Source organism: Cladophialophora immunda (genome assembly GCF_000835495.1).
Source record: "Cladophialophora immunda strain CBS 83496 unplaced genomic scaffold supercont1.2, whole genome shotgun sequence".
In the NCBI taxonomy this organism is placed as follows: domain Eukaryota; kingdom Fungi; phylum Ascomycota; class Eurotiomycetes; order Chaetothyriales; family Herpotrichiellaceae; genus Cladophialophora; species Cladophialophora immunda.
Window position 1 is genome coordinate 471,886 of NW_015622542.1, and position 16,822 is coordinate 488,707.

Below are 16,822 nucleotides of genomic sequence, written 5' to 3' on the forward strand. Positions count from 1 at the left end.
TCTGCTCCAGATGGAGTGCGAGAAAACCTGGCTGACTCCCTACGCGTATCCTGCTGCCTGAATTTCCTCGTACAGTGGTAACTTTGGGCTTGGGGTGGCAACAGGGGGTGCGAGGTTCAATCGTATATCGGACTGAGGTCAAAAAGAATCTGATTAAGCAAAATAGTGGTCCAGGCGATACCTGCACATGGACATCTGACATGCCTCGAAACACTCTAACCTCAATGCCCAGATATCGATCAGCTCTCCAACAGGTTCTGGCATTTCCCAGCTTCACATTTTTCGAGCTCTAAGCTGGGAGAAGAGATCTTGGGCTTCAGTATCCAATGCTATGACGGTCGACAGCTTCGATATAGCACCTCGGTTGGAATTGTTCTCTTGAAGCCGTCTTGAAGAGGCCACTCTCACTTGTCCACTTCCGCTTTTGATGCAACGCTTTACCACCCAACCGACACCAACGAAGACGTGCTAGTCTTCAGCTGCAGCATGCAGCCGCAACTTGACACCGTCTTTGGGCTTGCCGGTCAAGGTCACGGCCCATTTGATCGGCCCTGGAGGAACGCTTGATCCATCGAGCTTGTCGAAGCGCTGTAGAAGGCGAACAGTCACGTATGCGGCCTTGGTCAAAGCAAACTGTTGTCCGAGACAAATCCTGGTCGCTGTCAGTACGAATTGGGCCTCGAGTCGAATCACTTACCTTGGCCCACCGTTAAACGGCAAATACTCGAAGCCATACTTGTGATTTTGCCACCGCTCCGGTCTGAAGGTATCCGCGTCTGACCCCCAGAAGTCGGGATGCCGTTGCATGACATACACCAAATAGGCGATCTCGGTGCCAGCCGGTACAAAAACAGGCGACAGGCCATCCTCGCCACCCCCGAAGGGCAGGCTGGTGTCCCTTGTGCACCGCCGTCCATTGAGAGGCACACTAGGGTAAAGCCTCAAGGTCTCATTGATACACCATTGCAGATATGAACAAGCCTTCAAGTCCGTAAATGTGAGGTTTTTAGGCGATTTGAAAGTTCCAAAGTCGTCCAGAATGGCTGACCGCAGCTTGTCGAATATTTCGGGATTTTGGACCAGCATGAGGAACAAGAAGCTCAGCAACGAAGCGGTGGTATCCCGACCTGCCAGGAGAATCGACAAAAGTTGATTCCGAATCTCGATAGGATCTCGAGTCTCGTGGACAAGGCTCTCAAGGAAGACGTACTTTTCCTTTTTGCCGCTCTCGACGGGATCTTGCTTTCTGTCGCGGCCCAGGGCTTTGTGCACAAACCGGTCGATGTATTCATGGCACAGTCGACAATCGTCCCTATGCTTCTTCGTCAGCATCACGGAGTAGAATTCATTCACCAGCAGCGCCTTGGCCATGCGGTCTTGGCAGGCCTCGAAAGCTTCCACGAAGGCGCGGTCTTCAGCGTTTTTCGCGGCGGCCACCTCGGAGAGCGCAGAGAGTTGAATGTTTGTACTCTCTCCAAAGAGGAATTCGCTAGCCGAGTCCATGGTGAACCGGGATATCAGAGGTTGAATATCGATGGTGCTCGTCCAACGGTCTGCCTCCACAGGAAGTGCTCTGAGCAGGTTTTGTACATGCTTCTCTTCTAGATCCAAGTCCTTGACCTGATCACGAGAGAACTGGGGCCGTAGAAGAGCACGAGAGTGCTCCCATTGCTTCCCATCCGCGGAAAAGATTCCATGACCAAGTCTGTCTCCAGCGGTCAGCAGGTCAACCTCCTCGGAGTGTTACGGCCTCAAGCCAACTCACAATGGAGCAAAGGCGCCTGTGCGGATTTTCCCCAGCTCGAAATCCTTGAATTGAGTAGCTAGAATAGCCTGGATATTCCTTGGGTCGCACGTAATAAAAACCCTGTCGCCGAGGATGCACGTGTCATAAGAATAGACTGTCTTGTTCGTGCGTCGCGACACATCGTCGAACACGCCTTGGAGGTACTCGAGGACTTGATTCTTGCTGTTTGCCCGTAGCATCTTGATCAAGTTCACCAGTCCCACTACATCCGGGTGGTATTCTGTGGGCGCTGGCCTACAGCCGAGCTGCTTTGCCGCTGCAGCATGGCGACGCCTTGTGGCAATCGAGGATATGAGCAGATATAGCACGAAAGCAGTGGCAACGGCACATAGCAGAGCAATCTTCAACATGATGTCCCGTGATGAGGGTTGGTCTGATGGATGATGTATGAGCCGTTCGAATCGGGGACTAAGCATGGATGTATCACTCAGTCAATGGACTCGAGCGAGGGAACACATTGGCGATCGAATTTCTCGTCGCCGTGCTCTCTGAAGGAAGCAAGGAAGACAAGTTGCGATTCCTGCGAAGGAGGGCCTGATGGAAGTGTCAGCTGATACTAGTCCAGATGAGGCTTAGCGGGCAGAGGGACAAGGCTGGGCGGGTCGCCTACAGTCGATGGCCTGAAGCATTTGGATACTCAATTAGTGATGATTGAGCCACTGCATCGACAGCGGCGCAGTTTGAAGCAATCATATCGCAGAGAACAATGATGCTGCAGGCCTCAGGCGCATGCCACGTGCTTTAAAGGAGGCGGAAAACAAGTTGAGGCTCGAAAATGTGCCACTCTCGGCCCCAAACCATCCCCCATACCTACCCCGCTGTTTATTTTTCACAGGTGAGCCGAGCGCACGACATGTGGGCAATGGGCTGCATCGTCCTAGAGCTCCTAGTGTGGCTCCTCTGGGGACATGAAGAGGGCCTCCTCATCTTCCACGGCGGGTTCAGTGGACCCTTCTGGGAGGCTCCCATCAGCCACAACGACTCCGCTCCACTCCCAAAGATCGTCCATCCGACGGTCACGAAGACCATTCAGTTCATGAAAAAGGAAAATCTTCGATGTCGCGAGAACACCGCTCTAGGGGGATCTCCTGTCTCTCGTGGAACATCAGCTGCTGGTCGTTCGAACCGACGGCGATGCCTGTCGAGCCGGGTCGGAGGAGGTGGCCGAAGAGCCTATGGCGAATTTGTGGCGATGTGAATCTGGGATCATCGTATCTGGAGGATTGTGTCGATTCGGCTGAACGCATATCGCCCCCTCTCGGTCGTTCAATGTGTTCTAGACTCTCTATGACTGGGACAGATAGATCCTGAGACTGTTTCAATTGGGTGTATTCTCGGGTATCATCAAACGAATAACCTACACTTCTTCGTCTGCATTTTATCAGCCGTCCACTATTAAACTGTCATGGTAACATTAATCTGCGTCAAGCCGACCTCAGGAGCTGAACCACGTCTCTACGACTCTCCCTCACAGCTCTGTCCATCGCCGTCTGGTTATAGATGCTCTTCTGGCCAGGGTTGACCTTGCCCGTCTCCAGGAGTAGTTTTACAACCTGAGCATGACCGCCTTCGGCAGCCCACCACAAGGGCGTCCGAAGACACTTGTCCTGCGAGTCCGGCTCGACTCCTTCGGCAGCTAGTAAGAGTCGAACCACCCCCTCGTGCCCTCCCTCGGCGGCCCACGAGAGCGGCGACTGACCGTGTTCATCTCGTGTTTCGGGATTGACCTGTCCGGTGCCCAAGAACCATTGGACGATTCCTTCATGCCCGCGAGCCGCCGCCCTGGAGAGCGGCGTCTGGCCGCACTTATCCTTCGAGTCGAGTTCTACCCTCCCGGTCGCCAACAGCAGCCGCACCGTCTCCTGCTGTCCGCTCTCCGCAGCCCAAGATAGAGGTGTGCGATCGTCGTCGTCCTTCGAGTCAGGCATGATATCCTCTGTCTGCAGGAGCCACCGCGTCACACCCTCTCCCCTGCTGCCCGAGGCCCGTGACAGCGGCGTCCGTCCCAACCAGTCACGCGAATTGGGATTGACGCGGCCTGTAGCAAGCAGAAGCTGTGCCACTTCCTGATGTCCACCTTCTGCAGCTAGTGATAGAGGTGTCCGCTCTTTCTCATCCACCGAATCTGGATTGACTCGTCCCGTGGCGAGCAGTAGTCTTACCACTTCTTGATGTCCACCTTCTGCAGCCCACGACAAAGGTGTCCGTTTGTACTTATCTGCCGAGTCCGGGTCGACCTCGCTAATCGTGAGAAGCCACTGTACGACCTCCTTGTGTCCTTTCCCCGCGGCCCTCGACAGTGGCGTCTGGCTTAAGCGGCCCTGCTTCATATCAGGCTCAACCCTGCCCGTCACCAGGAGTAGGCGCAACACGTCCTCGTGTCCGCCATCTGCAGCCCAATAAAATGGAGTGCGACCATCATGATCTCTGTGGTCAGGACTGCAGCCGATTTCGAGCAAGAATTTTACCAGAAGGGTGTGACCATTCTTGGCGGCATAAAGGACGAGGTTGAAACCACTCTTCTTAAGGCGGCCAACCCTTTCTGAAGCCAGTAGGTCAATGATGGTCCTTAATTCTTCAGACGTGAACAGCCATTGTATCTTCTGGGTATGCTGAGAGTCGTTCTCACACATCCTCTTCAAAATCAGCTTCACAATTGAAGGGTGACCAAGTTCAGCAGCCCACACAAGGGCCGTCCGACCAAACATGTCCGACACGTTTAAATCAAGTTTTTCCTCCTCGAGTAGTGTCTCGATGACAGCCATATGGCCATTTTCGGCTGCAAAAGATGCCGGTGTTCGACTGTGGCCGTCTTCAGCGTTAGGATTTGCTCCATGTGCTAAAAGCAGGCCGGCGACAGACTGGTAGTTGTTCTCAGCGGCCAACGACAGAGGCGTTCGTTTGCCATCGTCCTCGCTATCGACGTCGGCTCCTTTCTTTAACAGAAGCTCAATGATTGACGTGCTACCATTCCTGGCAGCATACCATAGCGGCGTACGTCTGTAGTCGTCCTGGAGACGGGGGTTCGCCCCAGTTTCCAACAGTAGCTCGACAATAGACTCTCTTTGGTTTCTGGCTGCAATCGACAGAGGCGGTTCTCCATTGCAATATCTTTCGTCTGGATTGACTCTCGCGGTGCCAAGGAGTATTCGACACACTCCTTCGTGTCCTTTTGCGACCGCACATGCGAAAGGTGTCATTCCACTGCGGCTTTTGATGTTCACGTCGACCCCGTCGATGGCCATCATCATATTCACTATCGCCTCATTGCCAGATGCTGCCGCAGCGTGAAGGGGCGTGTGACCGGCCTTGTTCACCGAGTTGGGGTGGACTTGCCGGAGGAAGATTTCACAAGCAGCTTCGTTCCCGTCCTCTGCCGCGCGCACCAAATGCTCTGCTCCAAAAGACACATATTCAGGCTTCAAGTCGTCCGGGCCCTTGCCGGAGAGGAGGTCAACGACTCCATTGTGCCCACCTGCGGCGGCCCACGCCAATGGGGTTTGATCATATCTGTCTTTCAAGGTGGTATCAATCCCATTCTTTGTAAGAAGCTTCATCACGGCTTTGTCGCGGCCCATTTCTGCGGCCAAAGACAGGGCTGTTCGACCGTGCATGTCCCTAGAATTAACGTCTTCGCTGTTCAGCAAGAGTGAGACAACAACGTCGTGACCATTTGCCGCCGCCAGCATGAGTGGAGTTTGGAGATAGCTGTCTTTCGGACTCGTCTCACATCCTTTCATGAGCAGAGACATGACCACGTCGGTCAGTCCAAAACATGCTGCAATATGTAGTCCCGTCCTGAAACGTGGCACCCTCTGACTGTACCCGGGAGATCCCTTTGAAGCCAACGCCGCCTGGTTAGAGGCGCTCATTATGGGATCACTCTCCAGAAAACTAAGGACAAGCTCTCTAATTTTGAGAGATTGTGTGCGTGCGTGAAACCCCCAATTCGTAGCCGCATAGCCGTAGAGAGGATATGACAGTAGCCTTTTCTCGAGCTCTTCATCGGTAAGACAGGGCCCGGATGCAAAGCATTGAAATGAGAGATAGGCGAGGCAGGTTTGGGCAATAGTGTCATCCGCGGACATGAACCAGCGAGTTTTGGTACGCTCAAAGTACTCTTGGGTGGTGTAATGGACCAGTCGGATGATATCACTCTTTTTGTCGACGATGATGAGTCCCGCGCAAACGGAAACCATATCGTGGACCTCTGTGAGATTGTCCTGGTCGATATCGGGTTCGTCGGGTTCGACGGCCAGCGCGTGTTGCAGCGCCAGCGTGGTCAGTGGTCGTTTCGCACAGGTGATCCACGACAGGACCTGCATGGCGAGCTCCTTCTGGTCTTTGAGCTGGCTTCCGATCCGCTCCATCGCGTCCTCGTACGCTTGGTCGTAGGCGTCGGACCCGGCGGCCAAATTCTGCAGAGCGTTTCGGACCGCCTTGGGGGACTTCTTGCCCGCCAGTGAATCCAGATGGAGCTTTGCCAGCAAGAACCTAGCAGAGTCAGCACGGATATGAGAAGTGACGAGAGGGCGGCGTCCACGCACATTCCTCGCACGGATTTAACAATCCCCGCCTTGATGTCGTCCTGTAGGTCTGCCCTTCTCAAAACAAAGTCCGGCAGCTTTACCTGCGACATGTGGCCGTCGATGTACATGCCAATGTCTTCCTCCGTCGCGAGGATCTCGCGAGAAATGCAGCCCTCGAAACTCTGCTCGATGGCGGGAAGGGGTCGCGAAGTCACGAATAGGTTCGCGCCAGTTTTGTCCTGCAACTCGAATAGCTCGGACAGAAATCTCGATCGGTTTCCGTCCGACACATGGCACTCATCCAGGGCGTCGACAATGAGGAAAACTCTGGAATAGCCGGCAGCCACGGTGCGAAGGGTGTCGGAAATCTCAAGGAGGGTAGGTTGGGTTTTTTCACTGTGGTGTCGATCATAGAGGTCCTTCACCGCCCCCGGTAGAGAGGTCTGAGCCGCCAGCTGTTTCAGTAGGTTTGTGAGCAAGTCCTGAGACTGCTGCTCGTGCTGGCGACGGAAGTTGCAGTACAGGTACGCAATGCCAACGCGGGCGCACTGACAGCTCTCGTTTTCAGCGGTAGCACATGGGATCTCCTGACAACGCCTCTTTTCCAAGAGGTCCTGAACCACAACGGACGTCATGATTGTCTTCCCCGACCCCGGGATGCCAGGACAGAACAACGTCTGCTTGTGGGCTTGCAGCCACGACGTGTACTGCGGGGAGAGAAGAAGCCATTCGCATGTCCCCGGTTGATGCAGGCTCACGAAATCGTTCTGTTGGGGGGCATAGTCGATCTGAGTGAGCCAGCGGAGAATTGCCTCGCGTGTTCCTGCTGCTTCTTTTCTTTCCTGGGAGCCTTTGAGATGACCAAAGGCAACTTCGATGTCACCCTTCAGCTCCTCGAATCGGCTTGTGCTGTGTATTTCAAGGGTGGCGATCAAATCTGCAAGCCGGTCGTGGTTCTCGATGGCGCTCTTCTTGATGTTTTGCATCAACTTCCTGCAATCGTTGGTCAGAGCAAAAGTCAGAAGGCTCTTCTCACGCTCGATCGCTTGAACGAGCTTGTCGACCTTTTCCCGCGTCAGTGGCCATTTCAAGGCGGTAGAAATCCTTCTCAGACCCTGCTTCGGCTGCAGCTCGACCTTGAGGATTTTGAATGTCGCAGATAGCCGGGTCAATGGTCCGTCGGGGCCCTCGAGCGCCTTGATTCTCTTCCGCCAGTCTTCGTCCTCGCGCGATTCGGCGGCCTCGTCTTTGAGCTGTTGGAGGACGTCTTCACATGCGCGCACCTCGTCGCGGAGCCGCTTCCTTTCTGTCGTTGCTCCTATCGCCTCATTGACATACTTGACCACTTCGCCTGATAATTGGAGGACGGCTATGACGCTCGCAGAGGCGCTGAGCGGATCCATTGCCCTGCCGCCGAGCCGCCTCGATCAGATAGTCAAATAATGATAGGCATGACACTCCTGCGAGGCTCCGCATCTGCGAGCAGTTTACAATTCATGAACCGTTTAACAACATCTATGTTGAATGAGTGACTTTCTTTCTATGAGAACATTGGACAGACAGCCTACATTCCATCAAGAGAAGCGAAAGGCGCGTCTGCCCGATGAGGCTCACCAGGCAGACTCGGTTGGGGCCGACTGGGCATCCAGCTCGCCAGATTCACCGGCCGCGCCAAGTCGAACGAGGGCGCTGTGGCTTGACTTGACCATGATAGGAGATGTGCCTCGCCTCATGTTTGGTTTAGCGAGTCACTCACTCTTGCCAATGAGGATCCATGGGGGTGCACAATTAAATTTGGTTTGTTCCCCCTCATAGGAAGATACAAAGGACACATTGATTCACGCCATCTACGAGCACGGGCTAAGGCAAAAGCTTGTCCCCACGCTCGCACGAATACTGTGTGTGTATTACCCTTCGCAGCCGCTCCAATAATCGCTTAACGGGACTACATCACGACACGATAGATGGATGAATCATCTTCCAACAGAAATCTGAATCTAATAGCGCTGGCTCGGTATTGTCTATAGCTTCGCACTTCTCGGCTCGACCTCCAGATCTCGAAATCGCTTGAACCACGCCAGGACTTCGGGATTTTGTACCGTGGCACTCGGCTTGACCTCTTTCCCACTCAGGATGTCCTTGACTGCAATCTCGATCTTCTTGCCGTTGATCGTGATTGGAATATCCGGCACCGCTAACACGAACTTGGGGACATGTCGCGGGGACAGTGCGTTGCGGATCTTGGTCTTGATCTCCGACCGCAGCTGTTCCGTGAACTCGACGCCGGGCTTCATGACCAGGAAGAGGAAGACTTGCTCGTCGGGGTCGCCTGGTCTTCGCCGGCCGACACAGAGAGTGTTGCTGATGTAGTCGGTGAACGGCTTGACCTCGACGATCGCATAAATCTCGCCACTGCCGAAACGGATACCTGAGGGATCTGCGCGGAGTCGGTCAACAACACATCCTCAACGACAACCACCTGAGAGACATATACTTACTTAGGACACCGTCACTCCTTCCGTGCATGACATAGCCGCCTGTCGCGGGGTTTTTGCTCAGCCAGTCATGTTGAGCCCAGACGTCGACATTGTCAAAACGCTCAAAGTAGGCAGATCTGTAGATCTTGCCATCCGTGTCCCCCCAGAAGAAGCATGGCATGCTGGGGAACGGCTTCCGCATCACCAGCTCGCCGGGCTGACCGGTATGCGCGATGGACTCGCCCGTGTGGGGATCCAGGATGTCCACATCCATCCCGAGACCGGCGACTTGCATTTCACCCGCGTAGACTGGTGCGCAGGGGTCCATCGCAATGATCGAGGTCGCCGTGTCGGTCCCGCCAGCGGTCTACCAGTCATTATCAGATTAGCATTTCAGACGGAACAAGGGAAACTCCAGGTGAATTTGGGCACTGGAATAGGTGCCCAAAAAAATAGAACCTACATTGCAAATCTGCATTTTAGAAGGAAATGCTCGGTAAATCCATCGATATTGCTCGACCAATAAGGGAGCGCCGGTTGTGTATAGTGCGCGCAGAGGAGTGAGGTCGAAATGGTCCTTCAGCACGGTTTTCGTCATTTCCATCTCAAACAGAAGGCGTGGGGACGCTCCGAGGAATGTCACCCGGTACTTGTCGCAGATTCGTATCAACTGTTTGGCGTCGGGAAACAGAGGGCTGCCGTTGTACACCACCAGGGTTGCACCGGCCGAAAGATGACCACACATGACGTAGAACACGACCCAGGAGGTACTCGAGAACTGCATCACCACATCCCCCGGCCCGAGGCCGTTGTGCAGGGTGGAGATCTTCTTCACCTGCATGACGAGACCATGCTGGTGGACAATACATTTTGGCGCTCCCGTAGTGCCGGAAGAATAGCATATCATCAGCGGATAGTTGAAGGGTACCCGCGTAAAGGTCAGGTCGTCAGACGGAGTCGATCTGCGGAGAAATGCACTGATGTCTGGGACGTTGGTCGGCTTGGTCGAAATCGGGATCACGAAGACCTGCGGGCGCCGTCGAAGCTGCTTCAGAATCTCGTCGAGTTTCTGGGCCGTGGCCACCGCCTTGCCTTTGTACACGACGTCGCTGTCGACAAAGAGAATGCTCGGCGTGACCTGCTGAAGCCTCGCCACGCAGCCTTCGACGCCCAGTTCCGGACTGATGCAGGTGAAGATGGCCCCTAACGACGCGGTGGCATGGAAAAGGATCACTGCCCAGTTGGATGCCGCCACCAAAGCGCCGACTCGGTCGCCCTTCTTGATGCCGCTCCGTCTCAGTGCGCTCGCAGTCTGCCGGACTCTCTCGCGAAATCCTCTCCAGCTGATGACCTCGGCCTGGTCTGCGTAGATGTCCTGGTCCTCTCTGATCCCTATCAAGGCAGGAGCCTCAGGGTCTGGGTTGGCGAAGAGCACATTCTCCGCATAGTTCAACTCATGTCCCGAGAAAAATGGCGGGTTCGTACTCATGGGAACCGTGTCGTCGTAAGCTTTGGTGATGTTGGGAGGCAAGGGCGGCACAAAGTTCAAGAATCGGTATAGATCGATCCAGAATTGTTGTGGCTGCTCGGTGCTCCATTTTTGGAGTTCTTTCGTGTCCTTCAGATCTTGATTGAAACGTTCATTGACGCGCGATCTGTATCTAGCCATGGGCGTCTCGTCAGGATTCGTGGGACGCCACACCACATCCGGTGTGCCATGAGATGCAGCCATGGCGATTTGGCGGAACGACACCGGCTCAGCCCTGAGTAGAAATTAAAGCGTGTCGTGAATTTTCGGGTCAATCCTGAGGCGTCGACGTCAAACACAAGCTCAGGTTTTAATTTCGATGTCAGAGCGATTCTTCCGTGGGGTGGAAGCCGATTCAACCGAGCCTCGACGCGTTCGATTCGGCAAGGGTTTGATAAAGGCTGGTGGAGCACGGCGTCTTTGCCGAGGCTCCCCTCATGGTGGTGGCACACCGTAAACTCCATCGTCAAGGACTGTGACTGAGCGCCTTTAAAACGCCGAGTCTCGTCTTTCCAGCCGAGAGCGACTCGCAATGGCGTATCTTTGTTGAAGCCTTCTCACTTCGACAGCGAGGTTATAGGACATCATTTGGTGAGCAAGGGAATATGTGCTGATCTTGACGACGCTGTGGCGGAGCATTCTGCCTTGAGAAGCAGTCACCGAGGGGGCCAGGTGAGCGGCCAGAATACGCCCATGACTGACGCCAAAAGACTCCCATGGCTCCGCCTGATGGCGTTGAAGCAGACCGACAAAGATGTCTACGAATCTGTCCATCGAGCATGGCCGTCCAGTGGGGGAAATCGAGCCTTCGGTGGCCATGTCTACGCGCAGAGTGCCATCGCGGCCAGCAAGACTGTGGAGGATGGACTCGTGATCCACAACATCACAGGTCATTTCATCCTTGGGGGCTCTGTTCTCGCACCCTTCGTCTACCATGTTCGACGAATCGGAGATGGGAGGTCGTTCAGTTGGAGGACGGTTGAAGTGTTTCAAGGGTCCCAGCCGTCGGCCAGGCCTTGTTTCGTGGCCACGATATCTTTCAAGCGCTACGAGGAGTCGAAGTCATGGATCCCCCTCGAGCACCAGGCAGAGACGTTCGAAGACTTTACGAAGACGTACTCATCGATTCTGGATCGGACAAAGCCGGAGGAGACCCCGCTTGCCCCAGGCGCAGACGCTCCCTGGTGGTACAACGCCAATAACGATGCGTGGCGCGTCACGAATGACATGTTTCCCGGGGTTGATATTCGGAAGGTTGACATGTCAGGGCACAACGAGACCTCCAGGCACCCGACTCGACATCCAGCGGCAGGTCGAAGACAACTGTGCTTCTACCGCCTCATCGTCGACGCAGAGTCGAGAGAACTCCTGAACAAGACGACGAGCGAGATTCTGAATCTCCATGCCGCGGCCCACTTGTATGCGTCGGATCGAAACTCTTTATTTCTCATCCCACGAGCACATGGCCTGGCAGACCGGATAGCCGTCCTGGCATCTCTGTCCCACACTGTCATTTTCCATGGAGATCCTGCCCGTCTGAAAATGCTTGATGAACAAGGAAACCCTATATGGTTCGTGCAGGAAGCCTGGACGAGCAATTCGGGCGCCGGCCGTGGGTGTCACGAGAGCAGGCTGTGGAATTACAAGTCGGGCAGGGTCGTGGCGAGCACGATCCAGGATGGCATGGTCAGAATACCCCGGGATCCAGGACGTGTTCCCAAGTACTACCAACAAGCAGAAACAGCGCTGCAGTCCGTTTCAAACCCGAGTCCGAAGCTTTGAACTTACATGGGCCGTGTGTATAGCAGAATTAGAAATCTTGTCACAATTAAGTCGACCATTATATCTCTACGAAGCGCCCGTTGCTTCAGTCTTTTCAATCCTAGGTGTCTCGTGGCTAACGACATGCAAACGTCTGTCTTCGCTAATCCGACCGGGCGTCAATGGTAGCGTATCCGACTCAGCCTTGAATTTGCCCGAGAAACCAGGAGCCGCCTTCTCTGTTACTGAGGCAGGAAGCCAGGTCCAAAATTCCAATCTGCGGCGTAGGTCTACAGGAAGGCCGAGCATCCACTGCGGCGCCGAGGCTCCAATCGGCTCTCGAGAAAGGCTGATCTTGGGACCGACCAAGCAGTGTGTGGCCTGTCCTGGCTCTCTCAAAGGCGATGCGTCGAAGTCAGTCAAGATCGGGAAAGAATAGCACCTGGTCTTCGAAGATGCTGTCGCCAGCGGCGTCCCACAGCGCTATACCAGAGAATGTATTGAAAAGGGCGTCCGCGGGACTGTCGTTGGAATGGTTCCCAAACATAGCCACTTGACCATCCGTCTGCGCCGGAGAGGTATTATATTGGTGGCGTTCGCTGTCAGACACCATCGCAGGGTCTTGACCCAATATGTGCGGCAGAGGATCGAGAGAGAACTTAGTCTGAGAGAGTACCTTGCGCAAAAGTCCAAACATCTTCTGGAGATACGGCCAACGCTCTGTACCGCGACTCAAGAACCAAAGGTCGCATCGCATATGGCCGTGCACAATCTGTCTCTGGTGGTCCGTCGTAGCTGGATTGCATGAGATCTCAATGTGCATTGCAAGGTTGACTGCAGCATTGGTAAACCTGTCAGTTGTGGTAACGTCAGTATTTGATGTGTGGAGGGACTGGCCACATACGCAGTCACAGGACAGTAATGAACGAGCTCGTGGAGTGTCAGGCGATCAATCACCGAGTCTACCTCCAGCATGGCGTTTTGTTGTCTCCGCAAGGCAGTTTTGAACGCGGAATCATCCCCTGAGAGTCGACCAAACTCTCTCCAGGCGCGATAGAATCCCCCCTCGTAGCGATAACTGTCCATGCGGAGGAACAAGATCCAGACGTTGTCGACCGACCACTCCGCTATCGTCTCGAGGCGTAGTTCCACGGGCAAGCAATTCCGCCATCGGAGCAGCGACGTTTCAAGGTCTTGAAAGGCTTCGTCTGTACGCATATCTGGCGGGACGTTGAGCAGCCGTAGGAACAGTGCAGCTGCACAGATATCAATAAGAAGGATGGGTCTGGGGAGTACGTGAGAATGCTCACCAATTTTCGACAATCTGACAAGTTCTATAAAGTAGAGCTTCTGCAGTCGAGAGACGGTGGGAATGATGTTGCTGTACTGTACCAGGGTCGATTCGTCCTCCCAGTCGGACTCTGTGACGTCGTGAACATTGCAGCTATCAGGAATAGATCTGCTATGTTTGAGGCCCGCGCACGACACCAGCACGTCTCTGTAGCTCAGGAAGGACCATATCCGCCGAAACACCTTACGGAATGCAATGTCGACACTCTGATGGGTCGCCTCCTTGTGCATGCCCATCTGAGTGGCCACTCGGGTTGCAGTTTCCAGCCAAAATCGAAAGTCGCGTTCCGTCTTCACGGCAAGATAGGAACCGTGGAGAAGAATGCAGCCCTGGAGGACGACCAGCGGCGACTTTTCCATGCCGAAGTCGTAGAGTACTCGTGCTCTCTCATATAGAGTTTTGGCAGCCACCAACCGATCAGAGTAGCCTGCCTCGATGAGGAGGGGCAATGGGCCGTAATGTACCGCATGTGTAAGTATTGCCTGGAGGAGAAATATTGAGCAGTCACCACTCGTATAGCTCTGGGCAAACTGAGCCCTGTCCAAGATAGGCATTAGCGGATACGTGCATTCGAAAAAGATCCGTAGTAACTGGTCGCTGTTGGCGACAAGAAGTTAGTGAGAACTCGAGAACGGTGCAATTGAGAATACTATAAGTCACTCGGCCCTTCAAGCAGTGCCTAAGCCATGAGGAACAAAGGGATCAAGAAAAACAGAATCGTCTCGGGAGCCGGTCAAGTACAAACCAGATCGGGCGAGCAGGGATCACAAATGCCTGCTTTCGCTGCAGGTATTCAGCATCTACCGCATCCAGTTCGCTCCGGCGCCATTCGTGAGTAGTCTTTTTCGGATACAGCATTCCCATGAATCGCTGCGGAGACGCATCCAGAACATCACCTAAGATGGCCGTTGGATTGACATCATTGCGACGATAGTCGAGGGCGTCGTCTTGCAACGGGCTCCCAACCTCATCCGAACGGCTCACAGCCGTGCAGGGAGTTTGCTCCTGGGCTTGGAGGCTTGTAGAAGAGGTGGCGGCCACTTGATCAGGCCGAGGTAGTAGCTGTGAGTAGTTATGGGCACCATTGACAGAGTGATCTCCGTCCGAAGGTGAGGATGGGACAACTGGTTCAGGCCCAAGTACTGAAGAGCATGTCGAGCTGGGTGTCACCTTGGCACGTTTTCTGGCGAGTCTTTCAATCTGCTGTTAGCCGAATGGAAACAAGGTATTCGTGATATTGTACTCGTCAACGTACCTGGGAGGAGTCTTGAACATGTGACACCTCGACACCGCGTTACTTCTGATACATCTTGTGCACGGTGTTCCGACCTGAGCGGCGTTGCAGCGAACTTTCCGCTCGTGGCAAGGTATACAGGCACGAGCTCTTGTAGGCACCGACGTGGCAGAGAAGATTTCGCTCTGAGGCATGCCGCTGGTGTGCTCGATACAGTCGCGATATCCACAAGCATTGGTGAAGCTGATGATGTCGTAATTTGCGTGCCAGGAGGTTTCAAAGGACAAGAGGGAGCCCCAAGATAAACATCAATTGGCGTGGTTGGGCAAATAGGTCGAAGATTACCGAATATTGACACCTATCCTCGGCCTCCTTCTCCAGTTATGCCCCTCTTAGTGCGCTGTTTCCCCGCTGTACCCGTGTTAAGGAACAAGGTCTACACTCAGGCCGTCCAGGCCAAGTTACATGCCTAACTACCAGTCCCCTTAATGGCCGGACAGCCGAGGCTTGGATAGCCCGTCACATGGGGAAGTAAACGTCGAATACGTCTAGGGCATCGAGTATGTCTAAAGCAAGAACCAAAACCTAAAGATCATATCCTTGTCCTTCTATGATCACAAAATCTCCTCGGCCAGCAAATCTTCGGGCCACCGAGGAGCATCGTGTCCTGATCCTCTGGTCCCGACATTGTAGCACAGGTCCACATCCCCGTCAGAGTATCTAATGACCGGCTTCACCATCCTAATCTTGCTTTTAAGAGCCTTGCTTGGGATCACGTGGAAGAAGTCTGGGCTGAACTGCACATCTCCACCGAGTTCGCGCATCTTTGATAGAGTGGGCGTGGCTGTAAATGCTGGACTGAGATACGACCTTTGGGAATATCAGAATGAGGACTGGAGAACCCGTGCAAAAACGTACCTGTAGACTGGCTTGCCATGTCTGGACCACAGTCTCTGCCAAACCGACGCAGGATATTGTCCGACTGACTTAACCAGCCATTGATTGTAGTAGTTGAGTGCCGTGTCCACCAGATAGCTACCGCCGATCTCACCTCGCCGCATCAGGGCGACTAGCACGCCACACGTGCCGGAAAGTCCACCCATATAGTCGCTATTTGGGAATAGTGGTGTCACGCATTCCCCTTCTTCCAAGCCCATAGCTTTGCCAAACTCGTGAGACACACCAGTGCAAGAGTCGCTGATCTGCTGCCAGCCGGGACGGCCGCTCCAAGGACCATGCCACCCGTAGCAATTTTCACGCACGGAAATGATACCCCTCGGTCGATTTTTGACCATCTCAATGATGTCCTCAGGGTCAAACCCATATTTTTTCAGCGCTCCAGGACGATATCCATTGACTACCACATCCGCGTCCGAGATCAAATCACGGAGGCTTTGCTGACCATCGACCGTGCCGAGATCGATGTCGGTCGTCCACTTGCCCCAGTTGACGTCAATTTGCAATTTGCTCAGATCGGGGAGACCTTTGTTTCCCACTCGAATGACCGAGGCTCCCAGCTCCGCCAGCCCTCGTGAAATCACTGGGGCTGCAATGACGCGCGATATGTCGACAACTTTCAAGCCAGCTAGAGGCCGTCGGGATGACGTTTGGGGGCAATCCGGCCACCAGCTGGGCTTCTGCGCCGGGTTTGGCTGGTTGTGAACTTCGAACAAAGAGATGTGTTCAATGGCTTTGCCGTGGTCTGTCCCTCGAAAAGACTCGGGAGACTCGCAAATGACTCCAGCGTGTTTGTAAACATCAGCGCAGAGGGTCTGGAGCTCTTGGCTCGACAGATGCGAACACCTCTCCACAAATGGGGCAGCGGCAGCTTCGACCGTCTTCACATCCATCTCATGAGGGAGACCAAGCATGTCCAGAGTTCGATCAGGCGTGAAGTTGGCGTGCAGGTTGAAGAAACGGCCGTCGCGGGTCTTGTAAATGCTCGTGATCATCTTCCGATACAACGACGAATCACGGCGGCCAAAATTGGTATCTGGGATGATCTGAAGGTTCTCAGAGCTTTGCTCAGGCATCGTAGAATCGCCGGAGTCCGGGGTAAGTGTCCACAGGTAGCACGACATGATAGACAATTGAGCATGATCCGTGTTGATGATGGCGTCGGAAACGGGGACGTG

General features: G+C 54.2%; 6 protein-coding genes across 6 annotated transcripts; 2 read left to right on the forward strand and 4 right to left on the reverse strand.

The window, feature by feature from the left end:
* Positions 1 to 147: 147 nt before the first annotated feature.
* On the reverse strand, positions 148 to 2,295 carry PV07_02544 (uncharacterized protein). The gene is made up of 3 exons (XM_016389165.1): positions 1,766 to 2,295; positions 698 to 1,705; positions 148 to 652 (listed from the first exon to the last, which is right to left on the reverse strand). The coding sequence occupies exons 1-3, from the start codon at positions 2,221 to 2,223 to the stop codon at positions 469 to 471; spliced, it is 1,650 nt and encodes a 549-aa protein (XP_016251067.1). The 5' UTR covers positions 2,224 to 2,295; the 3' UTR covers positions 148 to 468.
* A 365-nt stretch (positions 2,296 to 2,660) lies between these two features.
* PV07_02545 (uncharacterized protein) lies at positions 2,661 to 3,005 on the forward strand (the record flags this gene model as incomplete). The annotated part of the gene is made up of 1 exon (XM_016389166.1): positions 2,661 to 3,005. The coding sequence occupies one exon, from the start codon at positions 2,661 to 2,663 to the stop codon at positions 3,003 to 3,005; it is 345 nt and encodes a 114-aa protein (XP_016251068.1).
* Positions 3,006 to 3,231: 226 nt separating this feature from the next.
* PV07_02546 (uncharacterized protein) lies at positions 3,232 to 7,739 on the reverse strand (the record flags this gene model as incomplete). Its single annotated transcript, XM_016389167.1, has 2 exons — positions 3,232 to 6,301; positions 6,355 to 7,739. 2 exons carry the CDS (start codon positions 7,737 to 7,739, stop codon positions 3,232 to 3,234), a joined length of 4,455 nt encoding a protein of 1,484 aa, XP_016251069.1.
* Positions 7,740 to 8,339: 600 nt separating this feature from the next.
* Positions 8,340 to 10,678, reverse strand: PV07_02547 (acetoacetate-CoA ligase). The gene is made up of 3 exons (XM_016389168.1): positions 9,277 to 10,678; positions 8,835 to 9,180; positions 8,340 to 8,773 (listed from the first exon to the last, which is right to left on the reverse strand). The coding sequence occupies exons 1-3, from the start codon at positions 10,543 to 10,545 to the stop codon at positions 8,358 to 8,360; spliced, it is 2,031 nt and encodes a 676-aa protein (XP_016251070.1). The 5' UTR covers positions 10,546 to 10,678; the 3' UTR covers positions 8,340 to 8,357.
* Positions 10,679 to 10,882: 204 nt separating this feature from the next.
* On the forward strand, positions 10,883 to 12,123 carry PV07_02548 (acyl-CoA thioesterase II; the record flags this gene model as incomplete). Its single annotated transcript, XM_016389169.1, has 1 exon — positions 10,883 to 12,123. The coding sequence occupies exon 1, from the start codon at positions 11,035 to 11,037 to the stop codon at positions 12,121 to 12,123; it is 1,089 nt and encodes a 362-aa protein (XP_016251071.1). The 5' UTR covers positions 10,883 to 11,034.
* Positions 12,124 to 12,517: 394 nt separating this feature from the next.
* Positions 12,518 to 14,007, reverse strand: PV07_02549 (uncharacterized protein; the record flags this gene model as incomplete). The annotated part of the gene is made up of 2 exons (XM_016389170.1): positions 12,518 to 12,953; positions 13,007 to 14,007. The coding sequence occupies 2 exons, from the start codon at positions 14,005 to 14,007 to the stop codon at positions 12,518 to 12,520; spliced, it is 1,437 nt and encodes a 478-aa protein (XP_016251072.1).
* Between the last annotated feature and the right edge of the window lie 2,815 nt (positions 14,008 to 16,822).